Raw genomic sequence first — 24557 nt, 5'->3', positions numbered from 1 at the left:
GCCCCACAAGGGTGCGTTCTGAGCCCTCTCCTGTACTCCCTGTTCACCCACGACTGCATGGCCACACACGCCTCCAACTCAATCATCAAGTTTGCGGACGACACAATAGTGGTAGGCTTGATTACCAACAACGACGAGACGGCCTACAGGGAGGAGGTGAGGGCCCTCTGAGTGTGGTGTCAGGAAAATAACCTCACACTCAACGTCAACAAAACTAAGGAGATGATTGTGGACTTCAGGAAACAGCAGAGGGAACACCCCCCTATCCACATCGATGGAACAGTAGTGGAGAGGGTAGCAAGTTTTAAGTTCCTCGGCATACACATCACAGACAAACTGAATTGGTCCACTCACACAGACAGCATCATGAAGAAGGAGCAGCAGCGCCTCTTCAACCTCAGGAGGCTGAAGAAATTCGGTTTGTCACCAAAAGCACTCACAAACTTCTACAGATGCACAATCGAGAGCATCCTGTCGGGCTGTATCACCGCCTGGTACGGCAACTGCTCCGCCCACAACCGTAAGGCTCTCCAGAGGGTAGTGAGGTCTGCACAACGCATCACCGGGGGCAAACTACCTGCCCTCCAGGACACCTACACCACCCGATGTTACAGGAAGGCCATAAAGATCATCAAGGACATCAACCACCCGAGCCACTGCCTGTTCACCCCGCTATCATCCAGAAGGCAAGGTCAGTACAGGTGCATCAAAGCTGGGACCGAGAGACTGAAAAACAGCTTCTATCTCAAGGCCATCAGACTGTTAAACAGCCACCACTAACATTGAGTGGCTGCTGTCAACACACTGACACTGACACTGACTCAACTCCAGCCACTTTAATAATGGGAATTGATGTAAATATATCACTAGCCACTTTAAACAATGCTACCTTATATAATGTTACTTACCCTACATTATTCATCTCATATGCATACGTATATACTGTACTCTATATCATCGACTGTATCCTTATGTAATACATGTATCACTAGCCACTTTAACTATGCCACTTTGTTTACATACTCACCTCATATATATACTGTACTCGATACCATCTACTGTATCCTGCCTATGCTGCTCTGTACCATCACTCATTCATATATCCTTATGTACATATTCTTTATCCCCTTACACTGTGTATAAGACAGTAGTTTTGGAATTGTTAGTTAGATTACTTGTTGGTTATTACTGCATTGTCGGAACTAGAAGCACAAGCATTTCACTACACTCGCATTAACATCTGCTAACCATGTGTATGTGACAAATAAAATTTCATTTGATTTGATTTAGTATGATTCGATCTTAGTCCTGTATTGACACCTTGCCTGTTTGATTGTTTGTCTGAGGGCATAGCAGGATTTCTTATAAGCTTCCGGGTTGGAGTCCTGCTCCTTGAAAGCGGAAGCTCTAGCCTTTAGCTCAGTGCGGATGCTGCCTGTAATCCATGGCTTCTGGTTGGGGTATGTACGTACGGTCACTGTGGGGACGATGTCGTCGATGCAGTTATTGATAAAGCCATTGACTGATGTGGTGTGCTCCTCAATGCCATAGGAGGAATCCCGGAACATATTCCAGTCTGTGCTAGCAAAACAGTCTTGTAGCTTAGCATCTGCTTCATCTGACCACTTTTTTATTGATCTAGTCCAGTGGTTCTTAACCTTGTTGGAGGTACTGAACCCCACCAGTTTCATATGCGCATTCACCGAACCCTTCTTAATTGGAAAAATAAAATGATTTTTTCAAATTCAAAACAGGTATATACAGTGCCTTGCGAAAGTATTCGGCCCCCTTGAACTTTGCGACCTTTTGCCACATTTCAGGCTTCAAACATAAAGATATAAAACTGTATTTTTCTGTGAAGAATCAACAACAAGTGGGACACAATCATGAAGTGGAACAACATTTATTGGATATTTCAAACTTTTTTAACAAATCAAAAACTTAAAAATTGGGCGTGCAAAATTATTCAGCCCCCTTAAGTTAATACTTTGTAGCGCCACCTTTTGCTGCGATTACAGCTGTAAGTCGCTTGGGGTATGTCTCTATCAGTTTTGCACATACAGAGACTGACATTTTTTCCCATTCCTCCTTGCAAAACAGCTCGAGCTCAGTGAGGTTGGATGGAGAGCATTTGTGAACAGCAGTTTTCAGTTCTTTCCACAGATTCTCGATTGGATTCAGGTCTGGACTTTGACTTGGCCATTCTAACACCTGGATATGTTTATTTTTGAACCATTCCATTGTAGATTTTGCTTTATGTTTTGGATCATTGTCTTGTTGGAAGACACATCTCCGTCCCAGTCTCAGGTCTTTTGCAGACTCCATCAGGTTTTCTTCCAGAATGGTCCTGTATTTGGCTCCATCCATCTTCCCATCAATTTTAACCATCTTCCCTGTCCCTGCTGAAGAAAAGCAGGCCCAAACCATGATGCTGCCACCACCATGTTTGACAGTGGGGATGGTGTGTTCAGCTGTGTTGCTTTTACGCCAAACATAACGTTTTGCATTGTTGCCAAAAAGTTCAATTTTGGTTTCATCTGACCAGAGCACATTCTTCCACATGTTTGGTGTGTCTCCCAGGTGGCTTGTGGCAAACTTTAAAATACACTTTTTATGGATATCTTTAAGAAATGGCTTTGTTCCTTCCACTCTTCCATAAAGGCCAGATTTGTGCAATATATGACTGATTGTTGTCCTATGGACAGAGTCTCCCACCTCAGCTGTAGATCTCTGCAGTTCATCCAGAGTGATCATGGGCCTCTTGGCTGCATCTCTGATCAGTCTTCTCCTTGTATGAGCTGAAAGTTTAGAGGGACGGCCAGGTCTTGGTAGATTTGCAGTGGTCTGATACTCCTTCCATTTCAATATTATCGCTTGCACAGTGCTCTTTGGGATGTTTAAAGCTTGGGAAATCTTTTTGTATCCAAATCCGGCTTTAAACTTCTTCACAACAGTATCTCGGACCTGCCTGGTGTGTTCCTTGTTCTTCATGATGCTTTCTGCGCTTTTAACGGACCTCTGAGACTATCACAGTGCAGGTGCATTTATACGGAGACTTGATTGCACACAGGTGGATTGTATTTATCATCATTAGTCATTTAGGTCAACATTGGATCATTCAGAGATCCTCACTGAACTTCTGGAGAGAGTTTGCTGCACTGAAAGTAAAGGGGCTGAATAATTTTGCACGCCCAATTTTTCAGTTTTTGATTTGTTAAAAAAGTTTGAAATATCCAATAAATGTCGTTCCACTTCATGATTGTGTCCCACTTGTTGTTGATTCTTCACAAAAAAATACAGTTTTATATCTTTATGTTTGAAGCCTGAAATGTGGCAAAAGGTCGCAAAGTTCAAGGGGGCCGAATACTTTCGCAAGGCACTGTATTTGACTGGTGCACAAAATGAACCGTGCATCAACATCACTGTGTTCAAAGAACAAAATCATCAAAATCTAAGTGCGTGGCAATTGCTTGCTTCAGTTCCGCGGGTACAGAAATGTCTCCGATTCCAGATACATCTTCGATCTTACTTACACAGTCGTCCAGCAGGGGAAAGTTTGCGAAGTTATTGTTCTCTGTCCGCCGTTTCCATAACGGTAGCCTTTTTTGAAAAGCCTTCAGGTTTTCCTCCGCTTCGATGATGTTGACTCCACCGCCCTGCATCTTTTGATTGAGATGATTGAGAGCTGCGAAGATATCGGCCATGTACGCTAAAATGAGAATGAACTCAGAATTTTTGAAGCAATCTGCATGACAATGTTGGTGCTCTTGCAAAAACAGGGCTAATTCCACACGCACGGCAAAAACACGATTCAGCACCTGTCCCCGGGATAACCACCGAACGTTAGAATGGTACAGAAGTACCTCGAATTCAGAGCCCATTTCTTTACACAGCTCACTGAAGATGCAATGCCGCAGAGCACTAGTTCGCACATAGTTCACGCATTCCACTACAATTTGTAATACTTCTGCCAGTTTTGGAGGCAAGGTTTTTGTTGCCAACGCATGCCTGTGCAGAATACAATGCGTAACAATGATGTGTGGTGCATCGGCTTTCACTAGCGCACCAAAACCAGACTTTCTTCCCAGCATGACTAGAGCTCCGTCAGAACAAACTGCAGAAACCATATCCCACGAAAGATTGTTGTCTTTGAAGAAGTCATCCACAAGTTTCTTCACATCGGCTGCCTTAGTTGTTGTTGTAAGAGGCTTCCAAAATAAAAATGTGTCCTTTATCATGTCGTCTTTCACATAGCGCACGAATACAGCAAGCTGGCTTAGATTGGAAACGTCTGTGGTCTCGTCCAGTTGAAGGCTGAATTTTGCAGGGCTTGAAATCAGATCTGCAACTACTCGAGTCAAGATGTCGTTGCTCATGTCCTCTATTCTGTCGCTAATGGTGTCATTTGAAAGAGGAATTTGGGATAACTTAACTTCTGCCTCTTTTCCCAGCATGATATTCGCCATCTTCAACACAGCAGGTTTTATGAGTGTTTCACCAATGGTGTGTGGTTTGCCCTGCTTTGCGATCAGGTAAGCAACTTCGTACGATGCTGTGAGGATCGGTTTGTTGATGGGTACAAAGCCGAGAACAGGCAGAGTAGCCTTTTCATCGAATCTGGCTCTTTTCACCTTGAATTCAGCGAGCGTTGTGTTCTTGTATTTTCCATCTCCATGCAGCTTAAGGAAGTGTTCTCTTAGTTTTGCCGGTGCTAGACTAGAATTGCTCAACTTGGCATTGCAAATCATGCAGTTAGGACACTGACTCCCATCACGTTCGATTTGATCACAATTACCGAAGTAAAGGAAACGTTGATAGTGTTAATAGGGAAAACTCAAACAGTTGTCACCAACCTTTTCTGAGTCAACATCACTTTGAGTCAAAATGCAAGCCGAGATCTACCGCTCAGATTTGGATTTTTACATTACTTAAAAAACGTAAGCCTATGCAACATTAACCAATTAAAAACCGTACTGTAGCAATGACGTTTGTGAAGTGAGCTATAGGCCCAATACATGATCACCGCATATTGACTTTGCTTGAATTGCCCTGCTAATGCATGGTTGTTCGGGCCATTTTTAAAAATTATATTTCAAAATTTGAGGTAGGCTATTATGATCACACTGGTAATAGATCTGTTGTTGTATTACTTGTGGGCCACAGCTGAGTGAGCATACATTTAAATAATTAGATTTTTATTTACTGGGCTGATGGTGCCTGCATCTGATGGTCAGTCTCAGCAGATGGAGAGAACAGCAGACTGAGGGTCCGCTTCTCAACATCCCTCCACTCTCTCTTTCCTCCACTGACACTGACCAAAAATGGTCTTCCAGCTGATTGCGTAACTCAAGTTGCACCACATTATTTGTGCCTCATTCACAAATTCATGTTGTTACTCCTATGAACAGAGAAAGTGAAATATTCCTTGATATTAAAAAAGACCCAAGCCACTAATAATAACAACACAACCTTATAGATACATTTTCCTCCTCATTCATTACTGCTGCAGTGCTTGTTGCAGCGCTGAGTGGAAATGGGAAGAATGTGCATTTTATGGATTATAAAAGTGTTGAATACAAAGTGTTGACTGTGCTGAGTAAGAACTTAAACCTGAACTCACTCATTAAAACAGCAGCTCTTTGCTGTATCCGTTGACAGTCTCGCTCCTAGTCATGGTTTTAAACGTTTTAGAAATCTCACAGTAACAACTTTGCTGTAGCTTTCTTTTATGCCTTGCTACATTACTGCAGACACGGTCCTCTGAGACAACCGAGTGGCCAGCGGAAGGCCTATAGTGCACTTGATTTGCTCTCCGGGCCCGCCGGGAAGGTAGAGTGTGTACCTTCAGACACATGAAATAGTTCAAATGGCAACAGTTCGCCTACCCGGCGAGCAGGGCAACTAATCGGGAGCACCTACCAATACAAGGCTTTATCACTGGGGTTTGTACAGAAATGTTTGGCAATCGTGTAGGAATGCCTTGGAGATCAACAAGTTGGTGACCACTGCTCTAGAAAGTTGCAGGGAAGTTCAATCTCGCACTTCTCTCAGTGGGCTAATATTTATTCTGCACTGCAGTCCCGGGGGAGTGGCGGAGACAGTCTCGGGCAACTGCGCACCCACGCACATGTGCAGCTACACTCCTTCACAAGCCAACCGCATACACACCCAACCACACACACCCCCTCAGAGAGCACAATCTGATATATCCTACCCTACCCTGTGGGGATCAGTGCTGCGTGGCTACAGCTGTTTCACAGAAGGTCACGCCTTACAATTCCACCACCATCTCAAAGGTCTTCACCAAGGTAATACAACAACGTCAAACACACACACACACACACACACACACACACACACACACACACACACACACACACACAGGAAAGACTCAACTCCACCTTGGTGGCAACCTTCTCCTTACAACCTCAGTGGGGCACCATGTAACACACAGGGGTATTTACACACAAAACCTTGACATTACTGAACCAAAAAGAAGAAAGAGCCCATCAATCTGATCTAAACATGAGTTAACGTTTGAATCACAGGCTGACACGAGAGAAACTACAACCAACCACTGAGAAGGACTACAACTATTTACACATTAGTTATTACAACTCTACAATGCCGGTAATCAATAACACTATAATGATCAGCTCCAGACTAAACTAAACTTGGAGCTAGTGGCTGCTCTGGGTCAGCAGTCAGTTCGTGTGTGTACTGTTCCTCAGGGTGAGTGAGCTTGCATTCAGAACAATGACGTCTTCCTTCAGGACATCCTGCCAACACACAGAGGGTCGTATAACGGGTGAAGCCCAGTCAAACAGTAACCATTAAAGGAAGAGGAATCCCACCAAAAGGAAGGAATGCCATGAAAACAACTGACTGCCACTTGCGTCACCCTTGAAACCACAGACACGTTCCTGCAGTCTACTGTAAACGTACTCTACGAGGTTCTGTCTGCCACATGGCAAGGCTCCATCATGCCAACAATGTATTGCCCATGTATCTATCTCCACACAAATATAATTCAAAGGTTTTCAAGTGTAATGAATCCCCACTATTTCAAAAACTTATTTACAGGCCCTTCCCAACAATAAATATAAAAATAATAACACAAGGAATAAATACATGGATACTTGTTGCAATCCATTGAATACCACTGCGATAGCTTCCTGTGATATTTTAACTAGTAAATCCTATGGGTCAAATGTAATACTATTTCATTCAAAAATCCCCCCCATTATGTAACTTAAAAATATTCCAAGCCTGGTTTACAGCAGAGATTACTTTGTTCTATAAATGTTTTGGAAAACACAAACATGTAGATGGATTTGAAATGTAGGTCAGTAAATTAATTTGGGGTATCACTTTACAATAGGGAATACAAGCCATCATACCTGTCATGCCTGCATACTGTAGCGTACAATCACTAGTAGGGACAACGTGGTGTTTTTGGTGGTTGTTTTTGCCAAAAATATTATTTTCAATTAATAATTTTGTTTAGTTCCTCTTAAACCCTGTGCTTTCCTCATTAAACGACAACATACAGTATTTCTGCGAATTCAGCACTTCCAAATAGCGCACGCTTACCTATCCCATATATTTTTTAAACATGACAGCAGTGGCTTAGCTCCTGTCTGTGTACCTTTTAAATGTTTAATTATTTTGTGTGAAGAGTATCCAGTTTACCTTCCACAGCCTAATAGACAGGACGGGGCAACGCCAATTTGAATAGAAACAGCCTGTCCACCACAATAGAAAGCTATTCACACACACACACACACGCATGCACGCACACACACACACACACACACACACACACACACACACATACATACATACATACATACATACATACACATAGGGGAGCGCTGTGAAATAAACATTGCAACATTGTTACCCCATTTTGTGACAACGCTGGGTGGAATGTGTCTTGTTGTGGCCGCAACAACTCGTTGCTATCATCAAACCACTTGCACAGGAGGCATTTGCTGCAATATCGTAAGGACCCATCAGACAAATGTTACCATAGCGCTCACCAGAAACGATTTGCGTTGTTCCGACCGGTGTCCCCGTCCCCGGAGCTTCTTTTCATGCCGGATGCCGTCTTTCCACCCGATGTAAAAAGAGGAATGCTTTGTTGTCTCGGTGTAGTAGTTTCTTATCTCCAATAATGTCACCTAAATCCGCGTGGATGTTGCTCACGCCATGGCTATCGAGGACTCGAAGTTAGAACCTTTGTGGTGGGGGGGGCAGTAGCGAGTGAACTGTTCCCTTTTCGGTTGGAGAACATACCAGCGTGAGAAACCGATGATGACGATGGATCGGTGTTGAGGGGTGCGAGCTCAGCTGTGTGCGCCTGCCTGACTACTGCTTGCTGACGGTGCCACCGCCGCCGTGTCATCGAACGTATTTTTTCAGACAGAAGAATTTCAACCTCGATCACCAGGGGAAATAGCGCCACCCACTTCGCTATGATCGCCAGTTCATTGTTAGAAACTTCATTAAATTACCGAACTGTTTTTTTTTTTAAAGTATACTTTGAGAAACAGACGCCTCACAAATCCTCAACTGGCAGCTTCATTAAATAGTACCCACAAAACACCAGTCTCAACGTCAACAGTGAAGAGGAGACACCAGGATGCCGGCCGTCTAGGCAGAGTTCCTCTGTCCATTGTCTGTGTTCTTTTGCCCATGTTAATCTTTTCTTTTTATTGGCCTGTCTGAGATATGGCTTTTTCTTTGCAACTCTGCCTAGAAGGCCAGCATCCCGAAGTCGCCTCTTAACTGTTGACGTTGAGACTGTTTTGCGGGTACTATTTATTGAAGCTGTCAGTTGAGGACATGTGAGTCGTCTGTTATTCAAACTAGACACTCTAATGTACTTGTCCTCTTGCTCAGTTGTGCACCGGGCCTCCCACTCCTCTTTCTATTCTGGGTAGAGCCAATTCATACTGTTCTGTGAAGGGAGTAGTACACAGTGTTGTACGAGCTCTTCAGTTTCTTGGCAATTTGTTACATGGAATAGCTTTCATTTCTCAGAACAAGAATAGACTGACGAGTTTCAGAACAAAGTTCTTTGTTTCTGGCCATTTTGAGCCTGTTATCGAACCCACAAATGCGGATGCTCCAGATACTCAACTAGTCTAAAGAAGGTCAGTTTTATTGCTTCTTTAATCAGAACAACTGTTTTCAGCTGTGCTAACATAATTGCAAAAGGCTTTTCTAACGATCAATTAGCCTTTTAAAATTATAAACTTGGATTAGCTAACACAGCGTGTCATCAGAACACAGGAGTGATGGTTGCTGATAATGAGCCTCTGTACGCCTATGTAGATATTCCATTAAAAATCTGCTGTTTCCAGCTGCAATAGTCATTTACAACATTAACAATGTCTACACTGTATTTCTGATCAATTTGATGGTATTTTCATGCTTTTCTTTCAAAAACAAGGACATTTCTATGTGAGCCCAAACTTTTGAACGGTAATGTACGTCTCAAGACAACATTCCTGGCCATCCCCTGTGGAATGTCCATGTTGATCCTCTTGGTTATCTTGGTCCTCTTGATCCACCCACCTGTCTTCATTGTTAGTCAGGCCTGACCCCTTCATCCCGTAGTTTTTTCCTGTAATCTAATTTAATATGACTGAAGATGTAGAATTTTCTGCCAGGCCCCTTCTAATAGGGTATAACAGACTTGTTAGCACCTTGACCACATGCCCTCTAGACAGACTACATGCCCTCTATAAAAAAAAACAGATTTTTTTTCCTTAAAACAAAGGTTGTAAAAGTATGCTAGACATTTATAGAATAAATCATATATAGTTTGATGATCCTGTGACAAACGGACAAAAGTAATTGATTTTTACATTTTTAAATGGCTTTTGGCGAACGTCTGTTGAACGTCTGTTAAATGTCTGAATGGGTGAACATAAAACCAACTTTATCTCGGTAGAAAGCCATCGGGAGAGTTGAAAATGCGATGGAAACACATTGAACTTTAGATGACGTCATCTGGGTTTTAAAATGCAGTCGTGGGTTTTCATTGGAAGCGTCTTTGTATTATTTACTTGTTGGTAACAATTTGTATTTTTGGTCAACTTCATTCTGAAGTGAAATTATTTGCGGTAACAGTCAGAGGAGGTCTTCTGTGAATAAAAGTGACGTTGAAGAGCAAATAAGCATCTAACGGCCAGTGGTGGAAAAAGTACCCAATTGTTATGCTTGAGTAAAAGTAAAGATACCTTAATAGAAAATGACTCTTGTAAAAGTCACCCAGTAATTTTACTACTTGAGTAAAAGTCTACAAGTATTTGGTTTTAAATGTACTCAAGTATCAAAAGTAAATGTAATTGCTCAAATATACTTAAGTCTCAAAAGTAAAAATCGCTTCACATTCTTTATGTTAAGCAAACCAGACGGCACCATTTTCATTGTTTACATTTTTTTTGTCTGTCAGATCAGAGGCAGTAGGGATGACCAGGAATGTTCTCTTGAGAAGTAACAGTGGAGATAAGGAAAACTAAGAGTGAACCTTAACATACCTATATACTCTATATATATTAGCATGGGAATGAAAATATACCAGAGGGTGGATAACAAAAAAAAGAACTAAAATAAGAAGTAGACGGTACATGTTTGGTTTTTGGGCTGAATGTATACAGTCGTGGCCAAAAGTTTTGAGAATGACACAAATATTAATTTATATATCATTTATATATTAAGATATATATAAACTGTCCCAAATCAGCTCTACATAATTCAGCAGGGAGGTGTGCAACTACTACACATGATACCCATTATAACAGTGTAGAAACTGAGTCGTAGTGGGAGGACCACACGCCGTATCATCTCGTGACAAGTTAACTTCGATAAAATGGTTATTGTTTTGTAGCGAATGCAGGGGATAGCCCCGACCGGGACTCAAACCCAGGTCCAGCGACTGTCAAACCAACACCTTCATCGTTATGCCAAAAAGTCCAAATCTTTTGACGAGGTCACTAGGTGTTGGGTTAAGGTCGCAACAATATCAATATTTGCGCATACAGGAGTTTCCACCGCCATAATTCATTTTACAGACACAAAAAGATTCCACCAACAAATGATATGTAGGCATTTATAAAATGTGTCCCAAACTTCCTATTTCCATCACAGCTGTGGTGTTTTTTTTTATATGGTATGACTACATAAAAACTGTGGATGGAAACAGGGTTATATAGGCGGTAGTTTATTATCTCTCTAGGTCTACTAGTTGATGCTAATCCGTCGTCAGTATTGTGGAGTAATGTTAAAGTGAGATTTGAATGTTGAAAGCTGATCCGAGAGCAGCGTTGCTTTTCTTTCCAGCATATAGGTATCGACACTGGCCAGTGACAAACACATTAAAAAATATATATATTTTATTTTTTTGGGGGGGGGATCTCAGTAGGGATCTCAATTTGGGGTAAATTGGGGTTAAACGCCCCCTTCCTGTAATTCTCACAGAAACCCCTTTATGTCGAAAGCTTTATGTGGGGCTCCCGAGAAGCACAGCAGTCTAAGGCACTGCATCTCAGTGCAAGAGATGTCACTACAGTCCCTGGTTGTATCACATCTGGCTGTGATTGGGAGTCCCATAGGGGGGTGCACAATTGGCCCAGAGTCGTCCAGGGTAGGCCGGACGACTTTAAGCTTTGAAGTGTCTGTCCTATATCTGAGAGATCTAAGAAAGATCAGAAAATTATTTATATTTTTTTTCTACACATATTTAACCGCTCTTTTAAGGCACTAAACTACTTCCATACAGTATATTCTGTACTTTCATTTTTTTTAACAGGTACCGGACTACCTTCAGATGAGTCTTGTGTGGCTTGTGGGCTTCCTAGAGCCAAACAACCGACATGTACAGTATGTGTTCTTAGAGAGTAGCCCAAACTGTACGGACGCTACTGACAGAAGTTGGCAGCTCGGTGGTACCGACATCGACGGATTCAGACACAGCCCATGAAAGAAAATCCAGATATCCCTAGTTTAAACAGACAGATTTATATGAAGATTTTTGGAGTACGCTAACTTGACTTCCACGGAGGCGCAGACATTGATTCTGGTTGGTTTATTAACACATTAAATCAGGTGTGCTAGCTCTGGAACGGCTGAAGGTCCCCTGAGGAGAGAATTAAAAACCAACGACTGATTTAGTCGAACATTCTCAAATGACTGAAGGCCATATGTGAGTCTTTCACAATACACTGTCACTGGCCATAGTCATATGTAACATGTAACAGCATAACACAACAGATTAGATCAACTGGGATGACTCTCTGACTCACAGTTGCAACAAAAAAAAGAGCTGTGCGTAAAACACGCCCCTGAATATGCCCATGAGCCACTGCCCTTACATTTTAATTATCACTAGAAGAGGAAAGAACCTTTTTTTGAACTGCAAAGAGCCGTTGAAGTGCTCAAATGGTTCTTTGGGTCAATGTGGTTCGCACATAGAAGCATCACCCTTCTCAAAGAACCCTTGAGGAACCCTCATTCTTTTGTGTGCATAGAGATGATATGGAGTTGTGTTTACTCAGCTAATGTGATGCTAATCCTAGCATCTTTCTAACATAATACCCACTAGTTTGATTTACTGGTGTCTCATCTCTATCTATTTGGCACAACATCTATTTGTGTCTTTCTTGATAAGCTTTACAGTATAAGCCGAGTATCGGGCACATGCTTTTCCTTATAAATCCCAACTTTGTAGGAAAATAGCAGTCCATCTGTGTGTGAGATAGAGAGGGATGTTTTTTTGTGCTCTATGTCGATGTACAGTAAGTCTGTACACCAGAATCTCCTTACCACTAGGTTGCTGTTCATTCTCACCACAGAAAATACTTGTTCTTGTTCCCTACCTTGTCAGGACATTTAGGTGAATTGTTAAGACACTGGAGTCCTGATAAGGTAGGACAACAACTACACACACACACACACACACACACACACACACACACACACACACACACACACACACACACACTATATCCTTCCTCCCTTTACTCCAACTTACTTTGGACCCCTGGGAGATAATCCATAAAGTCCCTCCATCCTGGATAGCCTAGCATACTTCTCTCTCTCAACAATTTACACATTCACTCCGACCTGTGTCGAGCCAGCTATTCAGGTGGGGAAAAAGTCAAGCAAACAAAAGTCTGCATACTTTCCTGATGGAGTTTCTGCTGAGCAGAGAGGGTAGCCTTGTTAAAGGGGCCAGCTCAGTTCCATCTGGATGGAGAGATCTGGCAGTGTGTGTGTGTGTGTCAAATATTTTTTTTTGTCAAATGCTTCATAACCAACAGGTGTAGACTAACAGTGAAATTCTTTTTTACGGGCCCTTTCAAACAATGCAGAGAGAAAAAAATGGGAAAAAAAGAATAGAAAGATAATAACACGAGGAATAAATACACAATGAGTAACGATAACTTGGTTATGTACAGAGGGTACCAGTACCAAGTCGATGTGCAGAGGTACGAGGTAATTGAGGTAGATATACACTGCTCAAAAAAATAAAGGGAACACTAAAATAGCACATCCTAGATCTGAATGAATGAAATATTCTTATTAAATACTTTTTTCTTTACATAGTTGAATGTGCTGACAACAAAATCGCACAAACATTTTCAATGGGAATCAAATGTATCAACCCATGGAGGTCTGGATTTGGAGTCACACTCAAAATTAAAGTGGAAAACCACACTACAGGCTGATCCAACTTTGATGTAATGCCCTTAAAACAAGTCAAAATGAGGCTCAGTAGTGCGTGTGGCCTCCACGTGCCTGTATGACCTCCCTACAATGCCTGGGAATGCTCCTGATGAGGTGGCGGATGGTCTCCTGAGGGATCTCCTCCCAGACCTGGACTGAAGCATCCGCCAACTCCTGGACAGTCTGTGGTGCAACATGGCATTGGTGGATGGAGCGAGACATGATGTCCCAGATATGCTCAATTGGATTCAGGTCTGGGGAACGGGCGGGCCAGTCCATAGCATCAATGCCTTCCTCTTGCAGGAACTGCTGACACACTCCAGCCACATGAGGTCTAGCATTGTCTTGCATTAGGAGGAACCCAGGGCCAACCGCACCAACATATGGTCTCACAAGAGGTCTGAGGGTCTCATCTCGGTACCTAATGGCAGTCAGGCTACCTCTGGCAAGCACATGGAGGGCTGTATGGCCCCCCAAAGAAATGCCACCCCACACCATGACTGACCCACCCCCAAACCGGTCATGCTGGAGGATGTTGCAGGCAGCAGAACGTTCTCCACGGCGTCTCCAGACTCTGTCAAGTCTGTCACATGTGCTCAGTGTGAACCTGCTTTCATCTGTGAATAGCACAGGGCGCCAATGGTGAATTTGCCAATCTTGGTGTTCTCTGGCAAATGCCAAACGTCCTGCACGGTGTTGGGCTGTAAGCACAACCCCCACCTGTGGACGTCGGGCCCTCATACCACCCTCATGGAGTCTGTTTCTGACCGTTTAAGCAGACACATGCACATTTGTGGCCTGCTGGAGGTCATTTTGCAGGGCTCTGGCAGTGCTCCTCCTGCTACTCCTTGCACAAAGGCGGAGGTAGCGGTCCTGCTGCTGGGTTGTTGCCCTCCTACGGCCTCCTCCACGTTGCCTGATGTACTGGCCTGTCTCCTGGTAGTGCCTCCATGCTCTGGACACTACGCTGACAGACACAGTAAACCTTCTTGCCACAGCTCGCATTGATGTGCCATCCTGGATGAGCTGCACTACCTGAGCCACTTGTGTGGGTTGTAGACTCCGTCTCATGCTACCACTAGAGTGAAAGCACCGGCAGCATTCAAAAGTGACCAAAACATCAGCCAGGAAGCATAGGAACTGAGAAGTGGTCTGTGGTCACCACCTGCAGAACCACTCCTTTATTGGGGGTGTCTTGCTAATTGCCTATAATTTCCACCTGTTGTCTATTCCATTTGCACAACAGCATGTGAAATGTATTGTCAATCAGTGTTTCTTCCTAAGTGGACAGTTTGATTTCACAGAAGTGTGATTGACTTGGAGTTACATTGTGTTGTTTAAGTGTTCCCTTTATTTTTTTGAGCAGTGTATATTGTACATATGGTTCTGCCTGGATGGAGAGATTTGGCGGGAGGCAACACAGGCAAGTCGGTGCCCTCAAAATCAGTTTTGTCATTGCTTTCCAGGACTGTGAATTGCAGTGTTGTAGTAGTTGCAAGTCATCCATTGCTTTCCTGTCTGATAGGTGTAAACATAAAAAATATACTGTACATGTCAGTAAGTCTCTGGTGTACAGCTGTATCCTGGAGTCCTGCCCAGCAACGAGCCTCCACACATGGCAGTTATGACAAAATAACACATTTGTCAACGTCAAACCCAATCAAAGCTTTATACAGCTCTCCCTTAAATATGTATGGAGAATTATGTTGAGTGGAAAGATGTACAGCACAAACTCGGGTAAGACTTTGCTGCAGGTATACTTTATGAAGCTGTAATTAATATTGCAACATAATACTTGTGGCATGAATGATCTCTCATTGAGTCCTTCCCATTTGAAATCTCTAAATGATGTCACAGGCAACTAAAAGGAGCTCCCAGAGCATGTGCTCATGAGCCTATGCCACCTGAGACAAGGTGAAAGGTCATCTGGACCGTTTATCATATATTGTGTAAGTTCAGCTCCAAAGATTAAGGGTCGGGGATATATTACTTTTGAGGGTTTTCAGATCAAACTGTTTAATTACTTGAAAAACTGAAATGATGTGGCTTATGTGAGGAAACCTTGATGTTTTTGTGGCGCTGCTTCCATGGATCCTCTCTTCCCCTCCCTGACCAACAGTTTGTCAAAGCCTCTGAAATTCCATCCAGCTGATCTTCTCCCAGGCCCCCGGTCCCCCCCCTTCCAGGGTGCCATCTGCTCTCTTTTAACCTCTCTTTCTCCCTCTCTCTCATTCTCACCTCCTTCCTCTCTTACACGCCTCCTTCCTCCCGCCCTCCCTCTCTCTCTCTCTCTCTCACCTCACTCCTATCCCTCAACGGCTCAGACACAGCTCTCAAGATGTCCTGGTCGCATGCAACCTTCCTTGTCGCTGTGCTCCTGTCACTGTCCTGTGAGTGAGTCTGCCTGCAGGGGGACTGTATTGTCAGGGAATAATATATACTTACAAGATGTGAATGAATACTTGAGGAGGATGGTGCATGTCATATTGTCTGTGATATCGCTAGAGAAACCTAGAGTGCAGTCTGAGGGCAGAGTGACTCTGTTACTAGTGATAGTGGTATGGGAACATTGTGATAGAGAGCTCAACGCTGATCTGATGTTTTGTTGTCTTTGTTTTCCCTGATCTGGGAGCGAACTCACCACCCTCTGCATACCAACACAACGGCTCTCAACTCAGTCTTTCCTTTATCTTTTCTTCTCAGGTCCACTGAGGGAGATCTTCATGCCCGAGGCCGACGCAGCAAACTTCTTCAGACGCCGCAGCAGAAGAGCTGCCAAGTCTCAGGACGAAATTGACGGTGATTGAAGCTTTCTCTGTTTGGATCTCTTTCATGTTGCTTGGATGTTTTTGGGGTTGTTTTTCCACCAACGGTCAGTGGTGAACTGGCAATGGAGGGTGTGGTGTTGCGTGCCTCTGTCTGTGGATGCCTGAATGAAGCATAGCTTGTGTGTGTAGGCATAGATGGATGGTTTGGTCCCACATCTTCTAGATCGATCAATACTTTTTAAGGTCAGCTGAACGTTTTGGTTGCAGAGGTAGCCTACTACTCCACTACGCCAGAGTTTATATTACTGGATGGAGTTTATATTGCTGCAGTTGAATACAGCAATGGCTGAAGTCCCAGTGTTCTATCCGTCTTTGCAATGATTCGGTCCCGTGTGGCTCAGCTGGTAGAGCAACACCAGGGTTGTGGGTTTGATTCCCATGTGGGACCAGTAGGTACAAATATGAACATGTATGCACTGACTACTGTAAGATGCTCTGGATAAGAGCGCCTGCTAAATGGCAAGAATGTAAAAGGATTCAGCCGAATAGGTCATGTTATGACACTGAGTGAATACCGTTATGGCTGGACTGAGCTGGAGAATAGTCCTTTTATCCTACTCAGCTAAAACCGAGGAGTAGACAAAAATCTCCACTTTCACAAGTACATGTATAATGCAGGGAAAGGTGATACTTACTGTAGTCAGTTGCAAAACTGAATGCATTTTCCACAACCCCTCTGAATCAGAGAGGTGCGGGAAACTGCCTTAATTGACATCATCAAGGTCGGGGGAGAAGTTGTTGTGGGGTTAACTGCCTCGTTCAAGGGCAGAACGGCAGATTTTTCCCACTTTAGGGATTTGAACAAGCAACCTTTCAGTTACTGTCCCAACGCTCTAACCGCTAGGACACGAGAGGAGACCTTGTGAAAGTTCCCATGAGGGAGATGTTTGATTGTTCTCTTTAACTACTCAGTTGACGGCCAGGTGAGAGTTTAGCTGGAGAAAGAGAGCCGTTGAGAGGCGAGTTACTTAATGCAGAAACCCAAGACAAATTGAAGTGTTAGCTGAAAAAAGTTAAAGCAAGAGAAGAAAAAGAGAGAAAGAGAGCGAGGTGGAGTGATGTTTGTATCCAGTCTGGGTATGGAGAGAGCAGTTAGAAGTTGAGTGTGGAATGTGCCAACACACAGGCACAGTGGAGGGAGGGGGGTCAGAGAGATGGACAGAGTGAGAGAAAAATATGTTTACTTTTTGAAAGCCCCTTTGGCAGCCAGATGTTGACACTACTAAACCACAGTAAGTCATATGAGAAAATGTGGATAAACCTATAGTGTGAGACATCCACATTGCTTGCTGTTTGGGGTTTTAGGCTTGTGTTTCTGTATAAGCACATCTTTATACATGTATTTGATTGATTGTGTGTGTGTGTTTTTGGTTTTACTATCCTTGTGGGGATCAGAATTCCCCACTAGAATAGTAAAACATGGAAAATGTAGTCAAGAGGGGACGTTTCACCGGTCCCCACAAGGAAAAAGGCTTTTTTAAGCTTCGGGGTTAGGGTTAGAGGTTAGGTCAGTTAAGGTCAGGGAAATTAGGATTCTGAATGGGAATCAATTGTTTGGTCCCCACAAGGATAGTATAACAAATGTGTGTGTTAGTTTGTGTTATCTGTGTGACCACTGAGTGGTTACAGTGAGGTTCAGCTCTGTTGCCAGGTAGGTATAATCAACATCAATGTGGCTTTCACCTGTATTCAAATGGGTGAACCTGTTTGACTTTGGGCTTTTATGTGGCGAGGTTATGCCAGGTAAAGTGAGTGGGTGGGTCAGATACTTTGACAGGAGTCAGGAGCATATCACTCATGGGCCCTGTCACATTATCCTCTCGATGTGTAAACAAGTGACGTGCATACAGTGCATTATCCCAATTGATTGACATAACACTTGGTTGACGATATTGGTGGTCACCTTTTTGAGTTTTATTTACACTGGGTCATTAGTTCACAGCTCCCTGACCACCGACCTGCGAAGGAACGCTGCAAGCTTTACCATTTCAACTGTTCATCTGATTGCTTTTCCATTTAGTTGTTATTTACAACTACCTGACCGACCTGAATTCCCAAAATCAAATTCCAAAGGGAGTCGTTATGCAGGCAAAGACCTGTCCCATGGAACAACAATGAAGAAAAGGTCAGAGGTTAGGTGTCAGGACTCGAAGAGGATTCCATGGCCCAAACCCAGCGTCTGCCTGTACTCTGCAGAGATCCAATCCTACGTAACGTTGTCGGTGCAGTTTGACCGCAAGTGATACAATTGAATTGACTTCCTTTTTCTCCTCCCCTATAGCTGAACAGAGGCAGGTGCTGGCTGCAGATAAGCGGAAGAGAGAGAACCATGAGGAACAGAGGAATGAGTTTGAGAACTACGCTGAGGAGGAGCATGACGGTATAATAATACACAGTGTACAAAACATTAGGAACACCTGCTCTTCCCATAATAATAATGTATTCAATTTCTGTAGCGCTTTTCAAAATCTCAAAGCGCTTCATACAAAAACAAGCAATGCATCACCATGAGTAGCTTTAACTATAGTTAGGTCGACCAATAGGGGCCAGGTCTTTTGAGTTCATGCATCCTCCAAAGATAGAGAGAGGCAGTTCATCATGGCTTGAGAAGAGGGATGTGTTCAGGGAGATGGTTGATGAAGAAAGGGTCTAGTGGCGATCTTATAGAGGGTTGCTCTGGGAACCAGCCTGATTCATATAGCGACCGGACTTCTCCTCCTTCATAATGCATGTCACCCACTTGAGTGATGCCTCGGCAGCCAGAAAGCTCACCACACACCGTTCAGAGTAGTAGCCAGTTGTCCTCACTATGAGCCCTCTGCCTCAGCACTGCATTCCTCTACTGCATCTCCCATTCCTCTCAAGCTTCAGGTGACTCTTCAATTGATGCTTTCAAAAGATCAGGAACCAGCAACCAAGTGACACAAAAAAGCTGATAGTGTCCAGATGAATCATTCGAACAATTAGCCAGCTAGTTAGCTAGCTAAGCCAAAAAGAGTTGACCTGCCAGTCCATCTGCAAATCTGTGGATCAAAACCACCACAAACATGCAATAAACATGCAATAAACATGCAATAAAAATCAATGTTTTCAAAAACAAAACAGCTGATAAAAAAACAGTACATATTTACAGGAACTCTTTGCTTAGAGGCTGCTACTAGGGCACCATGGCAACTACCATGACATAGGGGGGCAGTTTAAAGAAGGATTTTTAAGCCTTGAGACATGGATTATGTATGTGTGCCATTCAGAGGGTGAATGGGCAAGACAAAAGATTTAAGTGCCTTTGAACGGGATATGGTAGTAGGTGCCAGGAGCACCGGTTTGACTATGTCAAGAACTGCGGCGTTGTTGGGTTTTTCCACTCTCAACAGTTTCCTATGTGTATCAAGAATGGTCCACTACCCAAAAGACATCCAGCCAACTTGACACAACTGTGGGAAGCATTGGAGTCAACATCCTTGTGGAACGCTTGACACCTTGTAGAGTCCATGCCCCGACGAATCGAGGCTGTTCTGAGGGCAAAAAGGGGTGCAACTCAATATTAGGAAGATGTTCCTAATGTTTTGTACACAGTGTATAATACCCTAACAAGTTATTTTGTATTCTACTCCTGTAACAGTTTCTCTTTTATTGTTGGTGTATAATCAGAGCACAGTATGGCAGTAGCCTATGTGTATCAGTGAATTGATCCAGTAACACTTCATCCAGTAGCGTGATCTGTCTACCCTCGTCATTCCCTCCCATAACTTACCTCTGGCCTTAGAGCAAGACGAGAGGACACGGGAGAGCACCGAGCAGTGGCGAGAGTTCCACTATGACGGCCTGCATCCCCCCCAGGAGTACAACCGCCAGTCTACCTGAGACATCACCGCCCTACTGGAGAACAGTGGTATTACAGCAGGCAGGACACAGAGGGCTACGCCCCCTACTATAATAGTAAATGTAACATTTTATAATGTCGTGTACGCTTCCATAAATACTTTGGAAAGACTTTAGGTAGGTGTTCTCTTTTAGATATGCCTTATAAATAATATTTTTAAAGAAGCAAATTAATGTTATTCTTCTGTACTGGTTTGAATGTTTGCATGTGTGTTGCATTTTCGCATGCTGTGTGACGATGCAATGATGTAGATTTGAACATGTTAATACTTATATACAGCTTTAGTCTAAAGTTTACTTTGGTTGGAGTCATTAAAAGTCATTTTTCAACCACCCCACACATTTCTTGTTAACAAACTATAGTTTTGGTAAGTCGTTTAGGATATCTACTTTGTGCATGACACAAGTAATTTTTCCAACAATTGTTTACAGACAGATTATTTCACTTATAATTCCCCGTATCACAATTCCAGTGGGTCAGAAGTTTACATACACTAAGTTGACTGTGACGTTAAACAGCTTGGAAAATTCCAGAAAACGATGTTCATGGCTTCAGAAGCTTCTGATTGACTCATTTCAAGGCCTATTTCAAGGCCTACCTTCAAACTCAGTGCCTCTTTGCTTGACATCATGGGAAATTCTAAAGAAATCAGCCAAGACCTCATAAAAACAATTGTAGACCTCCAGAAGTCTGGTTCATCCTTGGGAGCAATTTCCAAACGCCTGAAGGTACCACATTCACCTGTACAAACAATAGTATGCAAGTATAAACACCATGGCACCACACAGCCGTCACACCTCTCAGGAAGGAGATGCATTCTGTCTCCTAGAGATGAAGGTGCTTTGGTGCAAAAAGTGCAAATCGATCCCAGAACAACAGCAAAGGACCTTGTGAAGATGCTGGAGGAATCAGGTACAATAGTATCTATATCCACAGTAAAACGAGTCCCATATCGACATAACCTGAAAGGCCGCTCAGCAAGGATGAAGCCACTCCCCCAAAACCACCATAAAAGAGGCAGACTTCGGTTTGCAACTGCACATGGGGACAAAGATCGTACTTTTTTGGAGAAATGTCCTCTGGTCTGATGAAAGAAAAATAGAACTGTTTTGCCATAATGACCATCGTTATGTTTGGAGGAAAAAGGGGGAGGCTTGCAAGCCAAAGAATACCATCCCAACCGTGAAGCACGGGGGTGGCAGCATCATGTTGTGGAGGTGCTTTGCTGCAGGAGGGACTGGTGCACTTCACAAAATAGATGGCATCATGAAGAAGGGAAATTATGTGGATATATTGAAGCAACATCTCAAGACATCAGTCAGGAAATTAAAGCTTGGTCGCAAATGGGTTTTCCAAATGGACAATGACCCCAAGCATACTTCCAAAGTTGTGGCAAAATGGCTTAAGGACAACAAAGTCAATGTATTGGAGTGGCCATCACAAAGCCCTGACCTCAATCCTATAGAAAATGTGTGGACAGAACTGAAAAAGCGTGTGCAAGCAAGGAGGCCTACAAACCTGACTCAGTTACACCAGCTCTGTCAGGAGGAATGGGCCGAAATTCACCCAATTTATTGTGAGTAGCTTGTGGAAGGCTACCCGAAACGTTTGACCCAAGTTAAACAATTTAAAGGCAATGCTACCAAATACTCATTGAGTGTATGTAAACTTCTGACCCACTGGGAATGTGATGAAAGAAATACAAACTGAAATAAATAATTCTCTCAACTATTATTCTGATATTTCACATTCTTAAAATAAAAGTGGTGATCCTAACTGACCTAAGACAGGGATTTTTTACTAGGATTAAATGTCAGGAATTGTGAAAAACTGAGTTTAAATGTATTTGGCTACGGTGCATGTAAACTTCCGACTTGTGTGTGTGTGTATATATATATATATACTGCTCAAAAAAATACACTGAACACTAAAATAACATCCTAGATCTGAATGAATGAAATATTCTTATTAAATACTTTTTTCTTTACATAGTTGAATGTGCTAACTACAAAATCACACAAAAATGATCAATGGAAATCAAATTTATTAACCAATGGAGGTCTGGATTCGGAGTCACACTCAAAATTAAAGTGGAAAACCACACTACAGGCTGATCCAACTTTGATGTGTTGTCCTTAAAACAAGTCAAAATGAGGCTCAGTAGTGTGTGTGGCCTCCACGTGCCTGTATGACCTCCCTACAAAGCCTGGGAATGCTCCTGATGAGGTGGCGGATGGTCTCCTGAGGGATCTCCTCCCAGACCTGGACTAAAGCATCCGCTACCTCCTGGACAGTCTGTGGTGCAACGTGGCGTTGGTGGATGGAGCGAGACATGATGTCCCAGATGTGCTCAATTGGATTCAGGTCTGGGGAACGGGCGGGCCAGTCCATAGCGTCAATGCCTTCCTCTTGCAGGAACTGCTGACACACTCCAGCCACATGAGGCCTAGCATTGTCTTGCATTAGGAGGAACCCAGGGCCAACCGCACCAGCATATGGTCTCACAAGGGGTCTGAGGATCTCATCTCGGTACCTAATGGCAGTCAGGCTACCTCTGGCAAGCACATGGAGGGCTGTGCAGCCCCCCAAAGAAATGCCACCCCACACCATGACTGACCCACCACCAAACCGGTCATGCTGGATGTTGCAGGCAGCAGAACATTCTCCATGGCGTCTCCAGACTCTGTCACATGTGCTCAGTGTGAACCTGCTTTCATCTGTGAAGAGCACAGGGCGCCCTCATACCCCCCTCAGGAAGTCTGTTTCTGACCATTTGAGCAGACACATGCACATTTGTAGCCTGCTGGAGGTCATTTTGCAGGGCTCTGGCAGTGCTCCTCCTTGCACAAAGGCGGAGGTAGCGGTCCTGCTGCTGGGTTGTTGCCCTCCTACGGCCTCCTCCACGTTGCCTGATGTACTGGCCTGTCTCCTGGTAGTGCCTCCATGCTCTGGACACTACGCTGACAGACACAGCAAACCTTTTTGCCACAGCTCGCATTGATGTGCCATTTTGGATGAGCTGCACTACCTGAGCCACTTGTGTGGGTTGTAGACTCCGTCTCATGCTACCACTAGAGTGAAAGCACCGCCAGCATTCAAAAGTGTCCAAAACATCAGCCAGGAAGCATAGGAACTGAGAAGTGGTCTGTGGTCACCAGCTGCAGAACCACTCCTTTATTGGGGGTGTCTTGCTAATTGCCTATAATTTCCACCTGTTGTCTATTCCATTTCCACAACAGCATGTGACATTTATTGTCAATCAGTGTTGCTTCCTAAGTGGACAGTTTGATTTCACAGAAGTGTGATTCACTTGGAGATACATTGTGTTGTTTAAGTGTTCCCTTTTATTTTTTTGAGCAGTGTATATATATATACACACACAATTACACACACAGTTGAAGCCGGATAACCTTCCATTTATATATTTATGAGCATATATGTAGTATGTCATGCAATAAAATGCAAATGTATTACTTAAAAATCATACAATCTGATTTTCTGGATTTTTGTTTTAGATTCCGTCTCTCACAGTTGAAGTGTACCTATAATAAAAATGACAGACCTCTACATGCTTTGTAAGTGGGGAAACCTGCAAAATCGGCAGTGTATCAAATACTTGTTCTCCCCACTGTATATATACACCTACTCATTCCAGGGTTTTTCTTTATTTTTACTATTTTCTACATTATAGAATAATAGTGAAGACATCAAAACTATAAAATAACACATGAGGAATCATGTAGTAAACAAAAGAAAGTGTTAAACAAGTCAAAATATATTTTATAATTGAGATTCATCAAAGTAGCCACCCTTTGCCTTGACAGCGTTGCATGCTCTTGGCATTCTCTCAACCAGCATCATGAGGTAGTCACCTGGAATTAATTTCTTTCCATCTTAATGAGTTTGAGCCCATCAGTTGTGTTGTAACAAGATATACAGAAGATAGCCATTTTTGGTAAAAGACCAAGACCATATTATGGCAAGAACAGCTCAAATAAGCAAAGAGGAAGGATAGTCCATCATTACTTTAAGATATGAAGGTCAGTCAACACGGAAAATTTCAAGAACTTTGAAAGTTTCTTCGAGTGCAGTTGCAAAAACCATCAAGC

General features: G+C 43.2%; 2 protein-coding genes across 3 annotated transcripts in view; one reads left to right on the top strand and one right to left on the bottom strand.

Annotated features, from left to right (window-relative positions):
• The window catches only part of LOC110525022 (cyclin-dependent kinase 17), a 45877-nt gene extending 37371 nt beyond the window's left edge, over positions 1-8506 (bottom strand). Inside the window, exon 1 of one of the 2 annotated variants that reach the window (XM_036980058.1) lies at positions 8043-8506. In XM_036980058.1, coding sequence (XP_036835953.1) covers positions 8043-8098 — 56 coding nt within the window. In that variant the 5' untranslated portion in view covers positions 8099-8506. The remainder of the gene's footprint in view (positions 1-8042) is intronic. The other variant, XM_036980062.1, reaches the window with a different exon arrangement.
• Positions 8212-20780, top strand: ucmab (upper zone of growth plate and cartilage matrix associated b). Its single transcript, XM_036989682.1, has 4 exons — positions 8212-8231; positions 16370-16536; positions 18847-18945; positions 20332-20780. The coding sequence occupies exons 1-4, from the start codon at positions 8212-8214 to the stop codon at positions 20427-20429; spliced, it is 384 nt and encodes a 127-aa protein (XP_036845577.1). The 3' UTR covers positions 20430-20780.
• Positions 20781-24557: the final 3777 nt, after the last annotated feature.

Source organism: Oncorhynchus mykiss, chromosome 1, assembly GCF_013265735.2.
Source record: "Oncorhynchus mykiss isolate Arlee chromosome 1, USDA_OmykA_1.1, whole genome shotgun sequence".
In the NCBI taxonomy this organism is placed as follows: Eukaryota; Metazoa; Chordata; class Actinopteri; order Salmoniformes; family Salmonidae; genus Oncorhynchus; species Oncorhynchus mykiss.
The sequence above is the reverse complement of the archived record's forward strand: the minus strand, read 5'-3'. Positions and strand labels throughout refer to the sequence as shown.

Bases quoted from the DNA above. Each gene is read 5' to 3' on its own strand.
- ucmab (XM_036989682.1), top strand. From the start codon at position 8,212: ATGGCTATCGAGGACTCGAA. The intron at 16,537-18,846 runs GTGATTGAAGCT...CCTCCCCTATAG, and splicing joins GTCTCAGGACGAAATTGACG to CTGAACAGAGGCAGGTGCTG. The intron at 18,946-20,331 runs GTATAATAATAC...CTCTGGCCTTAG, and splicing joins CGCTGAGGAGGAGCATGACG to AGCAAGACGAGAGGACACGG.